Source organism: Podarcis erhardii (assembly GCF_964252035.2).
Source record: "Podarcis erhardii genome assembly, chromosome: 6".
Lineage (NCBI taxonomy): Eukaryota > Metazoa > Chordata > Lepidosauria > Squamata > Lacertidae > Podarcis > Podarcis erhardii.
The window spans coordinates 21733421-21751909 of record NC_138510.1 but is presented as its reverse complement, the minus strand read 5'-3'; the positions used below and the strand labels follow the sequence as shown (position 1 = coordinate 21751909).

Genomic DNA, 18489 nt, shown 5'->3' with positions numbered 1-18489 from the left:
CTCCAGTGGCTATGGTGACTCATTTACCAGAGGCTTAGTTGGGTCAGAATCAAGTATACCAGGCATAGGCAACCTTCAGCCCTCCAGGTGCTTTGGCCTACAACTCCCATGATCCCTAGCTAACAGGACCAGTGGTCAGGGATGATGGGAATTGTAGTCCAAAACATCTGGAGGGCTGAAGGTTGTCTATGCCTGAAGTATACATTTCCAGACTTAACGCTAAATACATTACTTCTGGTAAATGAGCTACAGTGGTATGTCGGGTTACAGACACTTTAGGTTACAGATGCTTCAGGTTACAGACTCCGCTAACCCAGAAATAGTACCTCAGGTTAAGAACACTGCTTCAGGATGAGAACAGAAATCGCGTGGCGGCAGCAGGAGGCCCCATTAGCTAAAGTGGTACCTCAGAACAGTTTCAGGTTAAAAACGGACCTCCAGAACGAATTAAGTTCTTAACCCGAGGTACCACTGTATCTGAAAGCAGAGGGGTGCATTGGTTGTCAGATGTGAAATATATTGGCATTACTCTTAGCTCTCCTACCTCACTGTTATGAAACTTTGAGATAGCAATACATAAATAAAAGGAGATTTTATCAATTTTCCAAAGATTGAAAATAATGTTGCATGTCCAAATTTAACCAACTCATCAAAATACAACACTGAAGATTGTCTTGTGCAATATTATGCATGTTTACTCAAAAGCAACATCCACTGTATTTAAGGGCCTGACTTTCTAGTAAGTGTGTTCAGGTTTGATGCCTTAGCGTGAAACTCTGTATCTACTTTTCTGAGAGTAAAGTCTATAGAACTTGGTAGGAAATACTTTTCGGTGGACATTATTATTTTGTTAAAGTCCCCCTTCCTCAATCAAGACAGTTGTTGATAGCTCATATTCCTATGCCTTCTTGATATGAAGGAGAAGTGAAAATCTCCCCATTTCAGCTGCTATGAAAACTTGGGATATGCTTAAAAGATACTTAAATCCATCAATATCTTCAATGGGTTTTTTATTTAAAATGAAATGTTAAACATAGCAAAGTAATCTGAAATTTTAGGTATGAAGTGGTTAAGACTTCTAAGTGCTTTAAAACATTGACACTGTATGAGATTTAATGAATTTAAGAGGGACTTCAATGGTCAGAATTTGCAACATTCAATATTTTCAACTGTGAAGTTACATGAACATTGCAGTCACAAACTTTAATGAGCATCTCTGCCTGAAATTGATTATTATCAGTACAAGTTCAAAAGGATTGTTAACAACTATTCCAGCTAATTGTGACGGAGGCAATACAGAGTGGAAATAAATTTAAAGTATGATGTGAAATGAAGCCAGGTTCAACAAGTATGGAAACGGAATGAATTGTGGTGGTAGTGTTGTTTTTAAGTAGAGCAACAAATTCTATTTGTAATATTAAAAGCTCTTAAGATAATGCTGCTACTGAACATTAAACAAGGCGAACAAGATAAACAAGGCCAATATTGTTGTCATTTGTAAGACAAGGAGATGGAATTTGTTTCTAAAGTACCTAGCCTCCATATAATCTAGGTTTTTATATATTTTTTTAATAATAATTTTTATTAAATTTTTAAACAATAAACAACAACATACATAAAAACATGTTCTTTTTCATTAACCACATTTCATTCTCATCTTTGGACTTCCTCACATCTCTTGTTCCTGCACTCTAAACACATAAATTTTTCTAGCAAATTATTTACTTAGTTCAATTTATATTATATAATTGTCCAATATTGAATCTCAAATTTTAGAGTTTAAATAACTCTTATTCTTTAAAAATTAATTCTAGGATATTTTTTATCCAAAATTTGTCTTATCTTTCAATTACATTTAAATTTATATTCCTTATTACTAATTTATTGGAGCCATATTGTTACGAATCTTACATCTTTCTTAACATTCGTACAATTTACAATATTTTTGTAAATAGTCCTTAAATTTCTTCCACTCCTCCTCCACCAGTTCCTCTCCGAGGTCTCGGATTCTGCCCGTCATTTCTGCCAGTTCCATATAGTCCATCAGTTGCATCTGCCATTCTTCCAGTGTGGGCAAATCTTGGGTTTTCCAGCCTTTATATAATCTAGGTTTTCATAGACAAGACCAGCCCCTTAGTTTGTGGCCAAGAAGCTACAGTGAACCACTATGAACTCGCACTCTAAACCCCTATATAATTGGCGCCTGATGGTCTATCTCTTTAAAATAAGCTAGTGTCTTCATTCTGCATCAACAGCAGTCTGTGAACTGTCTTCAAGGGCAAAGAAGTAACAGAAGTAAAGTCTTACACTCCCAAAGACAACATGGACCTAGCACTGAAGGCACAGATACGCAAACAGAATTCACATAAGTATCAGTGGACACAGAATGCTGATTGGTGCTTGTGTATGTGTTGGGGGGGAGAAAATTGGGTGGGTGGGGTGAATTGAATATCATGGTGGATGAAGGAGGGCAAAACCAACTGACTGAAACACAGGCGCCCTCTTAACTGCAACTTTTTGTTGCAGATCCGTCTTGCTTCCTGAAGAAAAGATTGTTTGTAGGTGATACACATCAAATGTACAACTATTGAGTGGAATCAGGGGGAAATCTTGATGGGAAGGACAATAATGACCATGTCTGTGCTTTCTTCTTTCATCCAAGTCTGTTGCTATTTAACCTCTGGGGGGTGGGGGGGAGGCAAAAAGATCTTGTGATTGGATTCAATAAACTAAATATGCAATAAAACAGACATATTTCAGTTTTAAATATTAAAGGCTGTCTCTGTTGGTGTTCCAAGTTATGCTGTAGTCTAAAAATATTACCCTCTGGATCCCAATTATTCTGTTACAAATTTCTGGATTTATGACTCTGTACCATTGGGAAGGATTTTCCAAACTTCTTGTTCTTGTTTTCCGAAGACAGGGACACAGCTCTTACTTGAAGCAACTGTTTACAGCTGGTCACGGCTTTGAGCTAAAGTGAGACTGCATACAATTTCTTTAATTAAAGCAAAACATTTTATTTTATTTTTTGGCAACAGCTTTTCCCTGCTACCTTTTATTTGCGAAGAATAAATATATTTTTTCTGCTGCCAGCTCTTGCTGAAACCGGTTACCTCCAGTCACTACGGGCTGCAAAATGGTTGTGTTACTGGCACAAACACCTGCTTGGGTAGTTCTTGTTATACCACTGAGGGCATAGCCTTCCTAATACTCTACACTTACACTAATGTAAGCATTTTAAAACTGAGTTATTTAAAACTAACTTGTTCTGCTTTTCTTTTCTCTCTTTTTCAAAAAAGATCTTCTGGAGTGCTTTTCTGCAGCACTGTTTGAGTGTTCGTGCAACTAATGCAATTTTTAGGCAGCATTAACTGAACCACAGTTTCCAGTTCACAAGAAGAGAAGTTTCACTTTGTTCTGCACTAGTTCAGCCACATATGGAACACTGTGTCCTTGGGTCTGGGCAAACCATACTTGAAGGAGACAAGTGAAGCCATTGTCATTTGGAATGGATTCAAAGGAGAACAGGAAAAGGGTATGGAGAATAGGCCCTTTTAGAAGAGCCAGCCCTACCATTAGGCAGAGTGAGGGAAACGCCTCAGGCAGCAGACGCAGTTGTATGGTAGCATTACCTCCCTGGCCATTCCCCTCCACTGAAAGGTAGAGCTGTGCCTCCTACATGGCCTGTCCTGCACTCCCTACACTAGCCATCGGCCTCAGCTGCAGTGAGGATGTTGTCTCATCACTAGTGCTGAGGCAAAATAAAGCAGCATGTCCGGTCAGCTTCTGTACACAAAACGGGGGATATCATATTTGCCATTGCCTCATACAGCAAAATGTATTAGGCTGCCACTCCCTATTACAGGGGTCAGCAAACTTTTTCAGCAGGGGGCCGGTCCATTGTCCCTCAGACCTTGCGGGGGGGGGGGGCTGGACTATATTTTGAAAGAAAAAAGAATGAATTCCTATGCCCCATAAATAACCCAGAAGTGAATTTTAAATAAAAGCACACATTCTACACATGTAAAAACACCAAGCAGGCCCCACAAATAACCCAGAGATGCATTTTAAATAAAAGGACACATTCTACTCATGTAAAAACATGTTGATTCCTGGACCACCCGCGGGCTGGATTTAGAAGGCAATTGAGCCGGATCCAGCCCCCAGGCCTTAGTTTGCCTACCCATGCCCTATTATAATCAATATGCCACCAATTCAAATTGCTGGTTTTGACCTATAAAGCCTTTAAAACAGCTTATGAACCCCCATATGAACCAACCCAGGCTGTGTAATCATCACCTGAGGCCCTTCTTTGTGCACCTCCTCCACGAGGGGCCTGGAGGATGGCAACACTAGATTGGGCCTTTTCTGCTGTGGCTCCCCGTTTGTAGAATGCTTTACCCAGGACGACTCACCTGGCACCGTCATTATATACCTATAGGCACCAAGTGAAAACATTCCTCTTCTCCTAGGCCTTTGACTAATTAAATAACCTATGGCCTTTTAAACTGGGGGGAGGGGTGTTGTTGTTTGTGTGTGTTTTTATACTGTGATCCTCAGATGAAGAGTGATATAGAAATTCATAAACAAGATACAATGGCTTCTAAGTATGAAATCCTTTATAAAATAAGACCCTAAGAAGTTCCCTGCTTGATCAGGCCACAGGTCCATCTAATTCAGCATCCTGTTCCCACAGTAGCCACCCAGATGCCTAAGTGAAGCCCGCAAACATGTCCTGAGTTGCAACAGCATGCTCATCTTCTGTGGTTTCCAGCAACTAATATTCAGAGGCACACTGCCTCTTCACATAATTAAAATAAACAATGAAACAATGCTGAAATGTTGAAGGAAAAGACTGAGGTGCAGGCAGATGACATGAAAACACTTCAGGCACCTGAATGGTTGTCCTGTTGACAAGAACAATGGTTTTTCCTTTGCCACACTGGAAAAGATTATGTTCTAGTGGGGTAGATTTTGGCTGAATATTGGAAGAAGCTTCTTGACAGCAAGAGAAGATCAACAATGGAACAAGTTACCTAGAGAGTTTGTGGGCTCTTTCTTCCTGGAAATCTGGAGGGCAAAAGCTGGAGGGCAATAGGCTCTAACTCGTCATTTCCTGCATTAGTTTGATTAAATGATCTGCAAGCCCCTCATCCCCGTCACAGCTTGATGAGTCAAATGAAGTAAACACAAGAAAAAACTACCCTCCACGCCCCTACAACGTTTTGTCTCTGCCTTAGTTTGAATCTGTAGACACTCAACTTTAGTGAGAAAGTAGTTAGCACTCATAAGCTGCAAATATCTTTGAAAAACCGATCAGGATCAGAATCAAGGAAGAAAGTCTAAATCGTTTCTGCAATCATAGAGATTTTTCAAACAGCCCCTAGTGTGATGGTATCAATTTCTGAATAGGAACAGTGCAGTACTGATCTTGTGCCACATGCCTCTCCCCAAAGTGCCAATTAATATATGCAAAATAGCTATGGCCCTTCTTGAAGTATTTTACACACTGTGCCAGTTTTGTCACCTGTGTGAGAGCCCCAGTAAATTCCTACCATATTACCCTATAAAGTATTCAAGTCAAAGGTCTCAGTCATTTTTGCTGTGTCATGCATGAAGAATTCCTATATAGTAGAGGAAAATCACAAAACTAGTATATTATATCTGGTGACATCAAACAGGCCCTATATTCACACTCTGACACCTTCGGCAGCCATGAGGGCATAACTTAAGAAGGAAGCAGTCAATCAGGTCTTGGCAAGGGTAAAGGGACAGGCCTGGAGGATGCAGATAATACACTGAAATATGTCAGTCAGTTTCTTCCACTGATTAAACCAATTCCTTTGCTCAGCTCTGCTAAATTCTTAATGCAAGTAAGGTTTATTTAAATGGAATTAAAAGGGAATCTGGCGCTTTGTAGTAATGCCTCACTGTTATTAGCTGTAAGCAACTATGTTCCCCTGTAAGTGCATGTAAGCTTCTAACTCCTCCACTTCATTCCAATAACACATTCATTAAAGTGACTCAACAGATGCAGCATAATAATATTAATAGCTGAAGAGAGTCCAGCAAACTGCAGGAAATTGCCCCCCCCCAATAAAACTATTTCTAAGAAAGTGTTATTAATGTCAACCCTCACATCACTGACTTATACAGATGAGTATATGGAAGTCATGTGGTCTAAAATCCCAAATAGCACTCAGTCTTTATTCTAGTAATGGCAGCCAGAATTTGCCCCAAAATGGGAGGAAGCAACAGCTGGCTACTAGGCAAACATATTTAGCCAGAGTTTGCATGGTATTTTAACTATTCTTTTAAAAACCAATCCTGTTTCAGACTTCAACGGCATATGCTATTAATTTGTTTTCTTCCTGGAAAGAATATGGCACTCGGCACAATATTATGACAAAAGGTCAAGAGAACTTCAAGAGGACCCAAATTCGATTTTGACAGTATGAACAGTTAGGCTTGACTTAAGCGATCCTGGTTTACATGTCTGAAGAATATTATGTGTATTTTGCTAAAACATTTCTACAAATATCTGAAAACTGTCTTGCATAGGAAGATACTAGTTTTGTGATTTAATATTGCAATTCATACCTTCCATTTAAGTGTGGATGTCCATGTTTAGTTAAAGTTTGCATAAACTACCAATTTCAGAGTATCGTAGGAAGAAATCCTCCTTTTCCCATAAGCTCGCATGCCATTACGTCACCTAATTTCCTTAGCGGGTCCTGCTCCTTTAATATTTGCATAGCCCCCATTGCCAGACGCACACCAGATTTTGTACTTCTGTTGAGAAGCCTTGACCTCCTTCCAAATCCCCTGCCTTCACACCAAGTGGCTTTGCATCGCTGCCCTTCACAGCTTTCCTGCAACTGCAGCAATTACAGATGTTAACTCAAACTCATTACTCGGGGCTCCAATCAGGGATAAATAGCTGTGACCTTCCTGGAAGGATTTTTTCTATTACTGGATGCAGTTTGCTTGTTTCGGTAACTAGACACACAGTCTTAATCTTAGAACACCGTTACATCAATAAAAAGGCACAGAAACAAAGAATACAATCCTAAACACATTTATTCAGAAGTAAGTCCCACTGAACTCAGTAGGGCTTCTTCGTGAGCATACACACATGGGATTGTGCTGTTAATCAGCATAAAGGTAAAGGTAAAGGTAAAGGTAAAGGGACCCCTGACCATTAGGTCCAGTCGTGGCCGACTCTGGGGTTGTGGCGCTCATCTCGCTTTATTGGCTGAGGGAGTTGGCATACAGCTTCTGGGTCATGTGGCCAGCATGACTAAGCTGCTTCTGGCGAACCAGAGCAGCGCACGGAAACGCCGTTTACCTTCCCGCCAGAGTGGTACCTTATCTACTTGCACTTTGACGTCCTTTCGAATTGCTAGTTTGGCAGGAGCAGGGACCGAGCAATGGGAGTTCACCCCATCTCAAGGATTCGAACCACTGACCTTCTGATTGGTAAGCCCTAGGCTCTGTGGTTTAACCCACAGTGCCACCCGTGTTCCGTTAATCAGTATAGCCAGCCTTAATTTAAACACGTGGAACACCACATGGACTGGGTCCAAAGGAGCACTTCACTCTGGTTCCCTCCTCAGAAATAAGAAGTGCAGCTTGCCCATTTACTGGCACCATGGTTATTTTCTGTTTCTCCCACTCCCCCCCCCACCTTGGGTTCAGCTTGTTCTACCCGTTCTGGGGGTAGTCGCTTGGTATGGATGACCTCGGCCACCATATTCAGGATCCTGGGAGAATGTTTCCATCAGCCTAATTGGCCTCATCTGAAGGTTTTGCCTTCCTCATAGCAATTATCACAACTTTGGTGGATTAGGCATTGGGTAAAGCCTTTAGTCATGGTAGGAGCAGAGGTTGCATGTTTTTGCCTGCCCCTCTGGGGAAATGGGGTATCCCATTAAAGGGATTGAGGAAGAAGTGCTTCTGTCCAGATGCCCAGGCAGGGGCTAAAGCCATAGCACTCAATGCAGGCAAGAAGGCACCTAACCTGATGTACGTTATAGGGCTTCCCCAACTCTGGATTGACCCCTAGAAAACATCTAACAAGCGGGCTGGTTGATATCGGATATGCCCAATGCCCAAGCCTCATCCCCTTACATCCGTAATCAATAAAGCTGGGGTCAAATTCAGTGCAAAAGAATGTTGTCATGTGTGGTCCTTTGATCTCAGGTGGAGGGGCAGTTTCATGCCACTTTGGCACGCAACAGGCCGCTGGTCCAGATGGGCCTTTGGTATGATCCAGTACCCCTTCTTATGTTCTTAACATAGCAAAGGCATGGAGTTGTATGCTACTCAGCATAAAAATGTCACATATTTAACCTCTTGCACCTCAGATTTACAATTCTCCTTCTCTGTGCTTGAATGCACTTATGAGTACGAACGTGTCCTTTATCACGTATGTAAGCCTTGCAGCTGAAGACAGCACTTAATACGTTTCACAAAATGGACTCTAGTACCGATAAGCTTCTGCCACAATGAACTTGTTGGCTTTAAGTTGCCACAAGTCTTTTTTTTTTTTCCTTTTCAAAAGTGTTTTGAAAAACTAACCCAAAAGACAAACCTCCAAAGTGCAGTGAATAATTTATTTGAGGAACAGGGGCAGTGGGGAATCACTTAAGAAATAACCAGAGTGTTTCGTGTAAGCCACTCATCCTCAAGGGCAATTTTGATCCTACTCTCTCCTCTGGAGGGGAGGGGGAGAGACGCTGCTCTCTTTATACTACTCGGAATATGCTTAGCACCTTGTAAAAAAACACTTTGTGGTGGAGGAAGTGAGTTGCTGCCTGAATCTATCCACAGCTGCAAGCAAGTTTCAGGGAAGCATAAGGTGAGTTTGAGGGATTCTTCAACGGTATATCAAGGGGCAGCTTCAAATATTAGCCTCAATCAGTCACAGGAACAATCAGGAACAGTTAAGAAGTATACTCTGGAAATGTGATCCCCAGTCTCATACCAGACTTTAAAATTAGATCGTTAATGAGTTGTTTAAAATGAAGAGTCTTACAGGTGGAGTTCACAAGTTTTCAAGGATGGAACTCTGTTGGTTATCTGCCACTTATCACCAGCAGGTACTTATCTCATTGGAAAGTGTTCTCTAGTGCTTGACAGACAATGGAAGATGTAGAAGTTTCTGTCGTACAAAGAAGCATTTGTAGACCAGCAGTGAGGTAGAGGTGTTCAAAAACAGTTATGGAAGCTTTCACAAAGTTTGCAGAATGCCAAAGACAGAGAGGTGTCAAAGACTGGAGTATGGACCTAAAACAACTGTTCATCTGACACAGTGAAACTGTTCTTGAGATCTTATACAGGAGTTACACATCTTCAAGTCATCTCATCCTTCCTATGCAGTGCCTGCCTGATTTATTAAAATGATAATAAGTATAAAGCTGAGTTCAAAGTGCTGGTTTTGACCCAGAAAGTCCCATGACCCCAGTATGAGCTTACTCAGACCCTTTGGTCTTCACCAGAGGCCCTGCCCCCAGGTGCCCCCTCTGAGGAAAAAAGTTGGAGGGTGGAAATGAGGGAGAGGGTGTTCTCAGACTGTGAGGTCTGCCTGGTGCCATCATTAACATCCTTTTGGCACCACATAGAAACCTATCTTATCTCCCAGGCATTTGATAGATTATGATTACTTTGCTGTTTATTGGTTATATGCTTTTGCTGCTCTTTTATAAGTTTTATGGGCTTATTGCATGGTAATGTGTTTTAAAAAATCTATTCTATGCTTTATGCTCTTAAAATTGTGTAGGTTGCTTAGAGACCCCTTAAGCGTCAAGTGGCCAGTAAACTGACCATCATCCAAATTCAATACAAGAATGAATTCACCCTGAAAGCCTTCCAGTCAAGTGGATGAAACCACAGGAACAAAATCTGTATAAACTTTGCAAAATTATTGGAACAGAGTTTTCACTCAACTGTTATGATGATGCTACACTACAGCTTCTGGGAATGCTGTACAGATGAGAGATGTTACCGTAACTGAATCTTAAAAGAGCTTACTAAGCAGACAGAAGTGTCTGTTTCAGGATGCAGGGCTGAGAAAGATCTTGTTCCTAAGGCTTTAGAGCGCTGTTGCCAGTCAGGATAAAGCTAGACAAGACAATTGCATGTACATTACACCTCAAGGTTTGCTAGTCTAGGGTTGTTGTTATTTTAAATCAAAAGCAGTCACAGGAGACTGCAATTCTGAGCAAAACACCTGCATGGTGAAGTGAGAGAGAACTGCTCTTTTTTCCCCTCTGCTGATTTTTCTGCTCAGCACCAGCTGTTTTTCAGGTAACTCTGTTTCTTCCCTCCTCCAACCTACCCCTTAACATGGGAAAGCTGTGGGGTCATGGTGGTTATGATTAGAATAACTGCTGGAGGAGAAAAGGATTTAAGAGCCTTTCCACCTAAGCACTGGCCTGCCCCTCTAGATTATAGCCTCCTGCAGCTGCATTTGGATTTAAGTAGTGGTGGGAATCCCTGGAGGAAATGCATAGGCAACAGCTTCCCAGATGTACAGTATCCATGGGTATAGAATGCAGGTGGATCTAGCATGGCAAGTTCTACCTCCAGATGATATGCATTCATCCAGATGTCTATAAAGAGTCCTTGCATGGATGGCTCTAGGCGCGTGCTTGGGAACTGTCTGTAGGTGTTGCACGTACAACTGGGAACCACACAATCAAGAAACAGCTTTATGCATAGGTGCCCTTTATGGATGTCTGATGCCCATGAATTGGGAGCGCTGCTACACCTGATCTATATGGGCTTACTGAACTGGCAGATAGGGTTAGTCAAGACCAAATATCTTATTCCGTATAGAGGCTTGTTTTTTGGCCTAGATAGAGCTACAGGTGTAGAAGAGGGGCTTGATATATGATGGGGAGGGGTGACTATTTGAAAATCAGCCTTGACTCTAATCAACTTGATTGCTGCAGGTTCTGTTGATGTCTATGTTGCTCAATTCCATCCCAGGCTGAACTGCCCAAATCAATTCACACTGAAAAGCTCTAAAACAATCCTTCCATTCCTTGACAACTAATACATAGATGACAGCGTTTTTTATCATTTCCCTCTTTGCCAGCAGTAAGGCTATTTTTACTCACTATCCACAGACACCACATAAACATTTTATTATCCTTAAAAGAAAAAGAAAGGGAACAGGCAAGGTGACATGTGCAATGCTTGGATGGAAGGCTGTTTACCGTAAGTAATCCTGAATAGCCTGAATAGTAAACTTGAAGAGTTTGTACCAAAACCATACAGCAGTAACTTCATTTACTGACCCTTTTCTGTACATCTGGACTTTTAAAAAAGGAAATGAATATTAATATGAAAAAGGAAGAGAACACGAAGGTCTGCTAAGCTGAATTTGAGAAGGAACTGAAATAGAGACGTAATTCAGCTCTGAAATATTTCTCCTTGTTTGACTAAGATTCCAGGGGAAATCTTGGCCTCTTGCCCTGCAGATACATTTTCTTCTACTGCTGGAAGAGCAACAGAAAGGAAAGCTAGCTCTAAAATATTCAGTCCATCTGTTGTAAGATGGATAACAAAGTAAAGGAACCTCCTAAATCCTTGCTATGCTTTAGACTTGTGGTGCAGATACTCACCTGCCCAAGCTGTTCACAAGCACTTTGATACTCAGCTCGCTGGCAGAGGTCTTTCACCCGTTGGTACTTGGGCAGGAAATTTTCTTCTTGAGCATCCATTTTCTCATTCTCTCTCTTGTGTAACAGTTTCCTGAAAAGGGAAGAACATGCACAGCTCTGTAAAGGCTGCATCCTCTTCCAAGAAGTTCACATAATCTTTGCTCATGAAGAGTGAGACCATCTCTACCATTTTCCATTGAATAACGAGTGAGGAGCGATTGAGCACTAGCTGCATGGCAATTCAGTGAGGAGGGCCAAGGACATGGCAGAAAGGCCAGGGCCCAGAGACCCTAGGCAGCGCAGGATGGGGAGCCAGGAGTCGGGCCCGCCATGGAAGCTGGTGCCTGTTTGGGGGTGCCTAGTTCACACCCCCTCAAAATTGTGTTCCTGGGACCATGGCCCCCCGTTCCCCCCACAGTATGCCCGTGCACAGGACAGTATAGGATACGATCCAAAGAAGCTTACTGGGTGACCAGTCACACTCTCTGAAGCTTTACCAATCACACAGGGTATTTGCAAGATTAAAATGGATAGTTGGGACATCATGTTCTCTGCTTTAAGCTCCTTGGAAAAAAGGCAGGATATATAGGCAAGAAATAATTAAAAAATGCATTTTCATTAAGTAGGAAAGTAGACTGCCTATTTCATGTGTCTCTCATAGATTTTACAGCAGTTCCAATGAAAATGAAAAATGCCAACAACAAAACATTGAAACTACTAATACGACTTTGCCTTTTTGATGAATTAAGTAATTTCACAAATGCCAAATGGAAAAGACTAATTAATGATCTTGCTAAGGAAAGTTTTACAGGTACAACTCTTCTTTTGCTGCAATGATTCCTTTAAAACAGGCTTCCTCAACCTCGGCCCTCCAGATGTTTTTGGCCTACAACTCCCATGATCCCTAGCTAGCAGGACCAGTGGTCAGGGATGATGGGAAGTGTAGTCTCAAAACATCTGGGGGGCTGAAGTTGAGGAAACCTGCTTTAGGAGGTCAGAACTCTCCAGAACAAAACACAATCACCACCTATCACTTACCCTCTTTCCACCAAGAAGGAGTCCCTCCAGACCTTCATCTTCTTTTTCAAATGGAACCTGGGGGGGAAAAAAAAAAACTTAATTTGAAAGTCGAACTAGATCTGGGGACAGGATTTGGCTTCTCCCTTGAAGACGTGTGATTAGAAAGCAAATGGCAAACATGCATTTTCAACCTCAGCTATGAGATGATATATCAACTTCTTTTGTTCACTATGGCAAGGCCTATGTAAGTCCCACAGAATGGGATAGAAAAGTACCACTGACTCACAGACCTGCTGCAGACATATTGTTTAATCACAACTGCTTAAAGTACTTGGCGATCTGCAGGAAATGTTGGGCTCTGTTTAATGCATTTCCCATCCTTACCTATTGACCGGTCTTTCAGAATCCAGCAGCTTTAGAATGGATTTCCCATCCATGTCAGGTGGAATGTCCAGACCAGCAATGTCTAGAATTGTAGGAGCAAGATCGATGTTCAATACAATGTGAGGATTCCTGAAAAGAAACATATTCAGAAAACCTTTATCAAACATCTGCAACGGTAACTCCAACGAAAGACCACAGAAGACACAGAATACTTGAAAGGCACCGAGGGGTTAAACTAAAATAGTTGGAAATCAAGCACAATTACACGTTGAAGCCGAATATGAGAAGCCATTTACAAGTTAAAGAAAGGTCAGGGGAGACTACCTTGGAAAGTGGTGGACTCTCCTTCACTAGAGATTTTTCGAGCAGAGCTTGGATGGCCATCGGTCAAGGATTCCTTAGCTGTGATCCCTGCACTGCAGGGGGCTAGATTGGATGACCCTTGGGGTCCCTTCCAACTCTACAATTCTCCACCATTTTGAGAATCAATCCTTGTCTTGTAGTTCAGGTTTTACCGAAGAGGGAATCTTGCTTTGGCAGTTTTAGGAAACAGTGGGTTGTTCTAAGTTAATGGACATTAATAACTTGGCTTTATTAATTTCTACGGGTCTCCTCTGAGTCGGACTAGCACTGGATAACCCAGTGTAAAAGATAATATTGGCACTCACTGAAGTGGGACTGTGCAAGCAACAGCAGATACTGTACTATACTAGACTATTGGTCCTTCTACGCTAGTGCAATATTGTCTTTTCCCACTGCTTGTGGCTCTTCAGGGTCTCAGGCAGAGAGAGAGGCCATTCCCATTATCTGCCACCTGATCATTTCAACCGGAGATGCCAAAGATTGAACCCAAGAGTTATGCATGCAAACAAAACATGTATCTCACCACTGAGCTATGGTACCATCACTTGGAACAGGGAATCTTTGGCTGTCCAGATGTGGCTGGGAGGCCAGCTCCCCTCAGCTACAACCAGCATGACCAATGGTGAGGGATTGTGGGAGTTGCAGTCCAACAACATCTGGAGGGTCAAAGGTTCAAATGGCCCATCCCACTACGGATAGATTTAGAAGACAGTTGAAGGGTAGATGGCAGCAGGGGGATGGTAACAGACACCAGGCAAGCAAAGGTAAAAAAAACAAAAACAGAACTAATAGTAAAGGAAGCTCATTTTGCAATAATGCTTAATACTCAGTATCCAGGAAATCAGATTTGCATAAATTTTAAAAGGAAATCTCCCTAGGGTGCAAATGAATAGAAGAGTCACCCCCTGGAAAATTTCCCTTCTAGCACCAAACATCTGCAAGGTGGGATTGGTGGTTGTGCTTATTCAGTTCTTAACAAATCACTAAGTTTGAGCATTCCTCAACACTCAGATAAGACCATAGCTTCCTCACCAGTTTCTCCAAACCTGTGAGATCCACACTTTATCTCCTTGTCATTAAGGGTGGGGATTTAAGTGGATATTCCAGAGGCATGCTTACTTAGTCATGGCATTCTGCACATGCACTTATAAACTCTCCTTAACATTACCTTCTAAGCAATGGTAAAAGGTAAAGGTACCCCTGACTTCTAGGTCCAGTTGTGGACAACTCTGGGGTTGCATGCTCATCTCGCTCTATAGGCCGAGGGAGCCGCCGTTTGTCCGCAGACAGCTTACGGGTCATGTGGCCAGCATGACTAAGTCGCTTCTGGAGAACCAGAGCAGCGCACGGAAACACTATTTACCTTCCCGCTGGAGCAGTACCTATTTATCTACTTGTACTTGACTTGCTTTCAAATTGCTAGGTGGGCAGGAGCTGGGACTGAACAACGGGAGCTCACACTGCCACGGGGATTCAAACTGCTGACCAGTGAGTGAATCTAATACTCACAAAGAGGGTGGCTTTCCTCAGGATCCATGCCTTTACCACTTTGGGAAATTATTTAGGAATACTATTTACTTCTATATTTTTTATTATTAGATTTATGTACCGCCTTTCCTCCAAGGAGCTCAAGGCAGTATAAATAGTCCTCTTCCAGCCCTTGTTTGTTTTGGGGGTTGTTTGTTTGTTTGCATTTTTAGCCAGCAGACTTATTTGTCAAAAACCACTGGTTGGCCATCACAAACATAATACATTTTGGCATTTATTTTTTTCATCTGAGAGTGCTACACTTTACATACATTATCCTATATTCCTCAAATCCATCCTGTAGGGTAGCTCATTGTTATCATATCCATACTGCAAATTGGGGGAGGCAGAGGACTTGGGGTTGAAAGAACATGGGTGCCTTGTTTCAGGCCACCTAGCTGAGTTCATGGCAGAATCAAAGTTCAAAACCAGGGCCTGATTCATAGCCCAGTCCTTAAATCAGTAACTGATACTAGCTCCAATTAAGGTACTTACAAAAACAATACAAGCAGAAGAACAAATAAAGAAACTAAGCATTAAAAACAAACAAACACAATTATATGGATCTTTGAGGACAAGAACACACTTGCCATAATTTACAAGGAGAAATTACAGTTCAAAGACGGAGCCATATGGATAGTTTTCTGCTTCTGCGCAGATTTCCAGCTCAGAAACACAGCACAGCAAGGCGGCAGCATTCTAATTTGCAGCAATGAATGAGACCGCTTGTGAATTACTGGATTTGAAAGCAAACAAACAATGACAAGAACTGAAGATAATACATTTGTTCATCTGCTTGACAAGTGCAGCTTAATTTTAATTACTAGTTAATGCAGTGTAGCGCATCAGGGTAAAAGTAATGAACCTATGGTAATGAGACCTCACTACAGCAACTGCTATTAAATCAGGGTTGATAAGCGGGGACAGCCAATGATTAGTTTATATGAAAAATAGAAGGTGCAGCTCACATTAGCAAAGCTGATACTGAAGTGGGCGTTTCCCTCCATATGGAAACAGAAATGCCATGCTTGTACCAATTTTACAGTTCATACATCACCTTTTGGAGTGTGCGTGAACCAGTTTCTCTATGGGGATAAGCTCTGACTTACTGAGTCTTTAGAAATCAGTTTTGACACTCAGAAGGCCCTGAATGAGGAGGGTTCCGCACAACATAATCGGCTGGCAATTTAAAATGATGGGGTTTTTCAGGCTCTAAAAAGAAGCTATGAAGAACAGCATGCTTTCAGGGCTAGGGGCAGTGTGTGTTTTTTCTGTGGGGATGCAGGGGTACGCATACCCCTAAACATTTTGTGAATCTAAGTTTGGCCTCATTGAGGGGCAGTATTTCAATATGGGTAGGAAAATGAGAGTACCCCTAAACATTTTTTTTTAGAAAAAAAGCACTGGCTACGGGCATGCCAAGATAGCAACTCCCTGCGTTTTTGCCTTGTGCTTGTGCACTAAACAGAAATGGAAGAGTTACAAGAAACTGAGCGACTACAAAAAGTGGGTGCAACTCTAGCCAGGAGGGGCTGTAGCTCAGTGGAAGAGTGCTTGCTTTGTGTACAAAAGGACCCAGTTATCTGTCCCCAATGTCTCTAGGTAGGGCTGGGAAAGACTTTTGCCCAAAACCCTAGACAGCCACTGCCACTTGGTGTCAACCATACAGAGACAGGTGAACCAATGATCTGACTTGATATAAGGCAGTTTCCTATGTTCCTATGCATAGCTCATTGTAGACAGGGAAGGGTGTGAAACCACAGGGAAGGATGAGTTGTGGGAGACAAGAGCTGCTTGGATATATATGCACATCCTTCAAACCTACTGTGTGCTTTGCAAAAGATGACAAAATTGTCCTGGGAAGCCTACAGGCAGTGGCTGATTTATGGCAGTGCAACTGGTTCTGCCACACTGGGTGCCAAGCCCAGGGGGCGCTGCATGGTGTCGCAACTATGGCATAGTGAACTGAGCAAAATGAAAGGTGAGAGGTGCAGGGTGCTGAATTTTGGCCTTGCAGAGGGTGTTGTTGAAATTTGAAGGAGCAAAGTCTGTCCCTGATATAGGTAGGAAAATCTCAGCTCTCATTGCAATAATCATATAATCGTTGAAATATGTCATTGCAGACCACTTCTGATAATCTCCTTACAGCACAGAGTTTATAACATCACCTGATTCTTCAGGCTGCCCATGTTTGTTTTGTAGGGTTTTCTTTTAGTTGTCCTGTGCACTGGAAATACCAGTGGTGTTTTTTTCAGAACGAAAGCATTCTTCCCTTTTTCTGCTTCAATGGTTGAAATTCATTTAAATTCAAAACCCAGTGAATATTCTTTTTTATTATTTTAAAATGGGATTGTTGCTGCTTTGCTATGTTCGCAATATTGTTGTTGGCTTGCATTACTTTTTCTATATTAAAAGGAGGAAAGTATTATGGGTGGAAAAGTACAAGACTAATTATGCTAATATATACATAGTGGTATACATTAAAGCATGCATATTGTGGCATTGTGTCCAAAATAATTGCTTTGGTGCAAATATTTGCTATTAAAATAATTACTTAGAAGGTATATTTACATAATTTCTTAGCTGATCAAAGTTACAATTTTAATTAACAGCCACACTCTGTACTCTTGTCTGTCACTGACAAAGGGTAAACCAAGGAGATGAGTCATCTTTTCTTTTCTTTTTTCTTTTGCAAGGGAAGAGGAACATATAGAAAATATTGCATTCATTTTCTTAACAGTGATTCCATTGTATTATTTAATTAACCTCTAATGACAGCTATGCACTTAGGCTGTGAACATTACACAATGTTATTATTTGGAAGCCTCACGGTCTGCACCGTCAAACTTAAATGAAAGGAAATGACTTCGCATTTCTTCAGAAGATCATACAGAATTTCACACGAGTCTAAATTCCCCCTTTCTCAGTGCAAGAGGTAACATGTATGTGAGCTGTCTAGTGCTAGGAAGACAGTGGGAATGGATCTGGGATAGGGGGTGTTTTGGCTGCACCTCTAGCCTTGATACAGATAATTCCACTGAAATGCAAATACTTTGGGTGATACGCATCCATGAGCAGAACAGACTTCCACTCCTACAACAGGACTTCCCCTTCCTTTCCTCTCTCCTGTCCCCTCCACCCAAAAGCTGCTCTGAATTTGGAGCAGGGGCGCTGCAGAGGAAGGGAAGGCCTCACTGCATGATTGAAGACTGCTTGGGCAATGTTAGATATTACACCTTAACAGCACATAATTGTATGCAGGAATAAAAATTGACACTGAAAATTTGCTCTTCATCCTGCACTAAAATAAAGAGTTTGATGGAGAGAGGAACACAACTGGTTATGAGAAATCAAGTCCTTTTCCCCAAAGAGATGAGCAAAACCTTAGAGAAACATACTTTGCTGCATAAATGTTTTGGAGAAAGATGATCCCTGTCTCTTCACTCTTTTTTTTTTTTTTTTTTTTTTTGCTTTTTTCCTTATCATTAAAGAAAAAGACATTTAAGAGTTTGCATTTAAAATT

At 41.6% G+C, this 18489-nt stretch overlaps 1 protein-coding gene across 3 annotated transcripts in view; it reads right to left on the bottom strand.

Moving 5' to 3' along the window:
- Positions 1-18489, bottom strand: part of SULF2 (sulfatase 2) — a 280668-nt gene that overhangs the window by 20963 nt on the left and 241216 nt on the right. For all 3 annotated transcript variants that reach the window (XM_081867631.1, XM_081867632.1, XM_081867633.1), the window contains 3 exons: positions 13077-13205; positions 12711-12767; positions 11634-11763 (listed from right to left, as the gene is read on the bottom strand). In XM_081867631.1, the coding sequence (XP_081723757.1) occupies positions 11634-11763; positions 12711-12767; positions 13077-13205 (316 nt within the window). The remainder of the gene's footprint in view (positions 1-11633; positions 11764-12710; positions 12768-13076; positions 13206-18489) is intronic.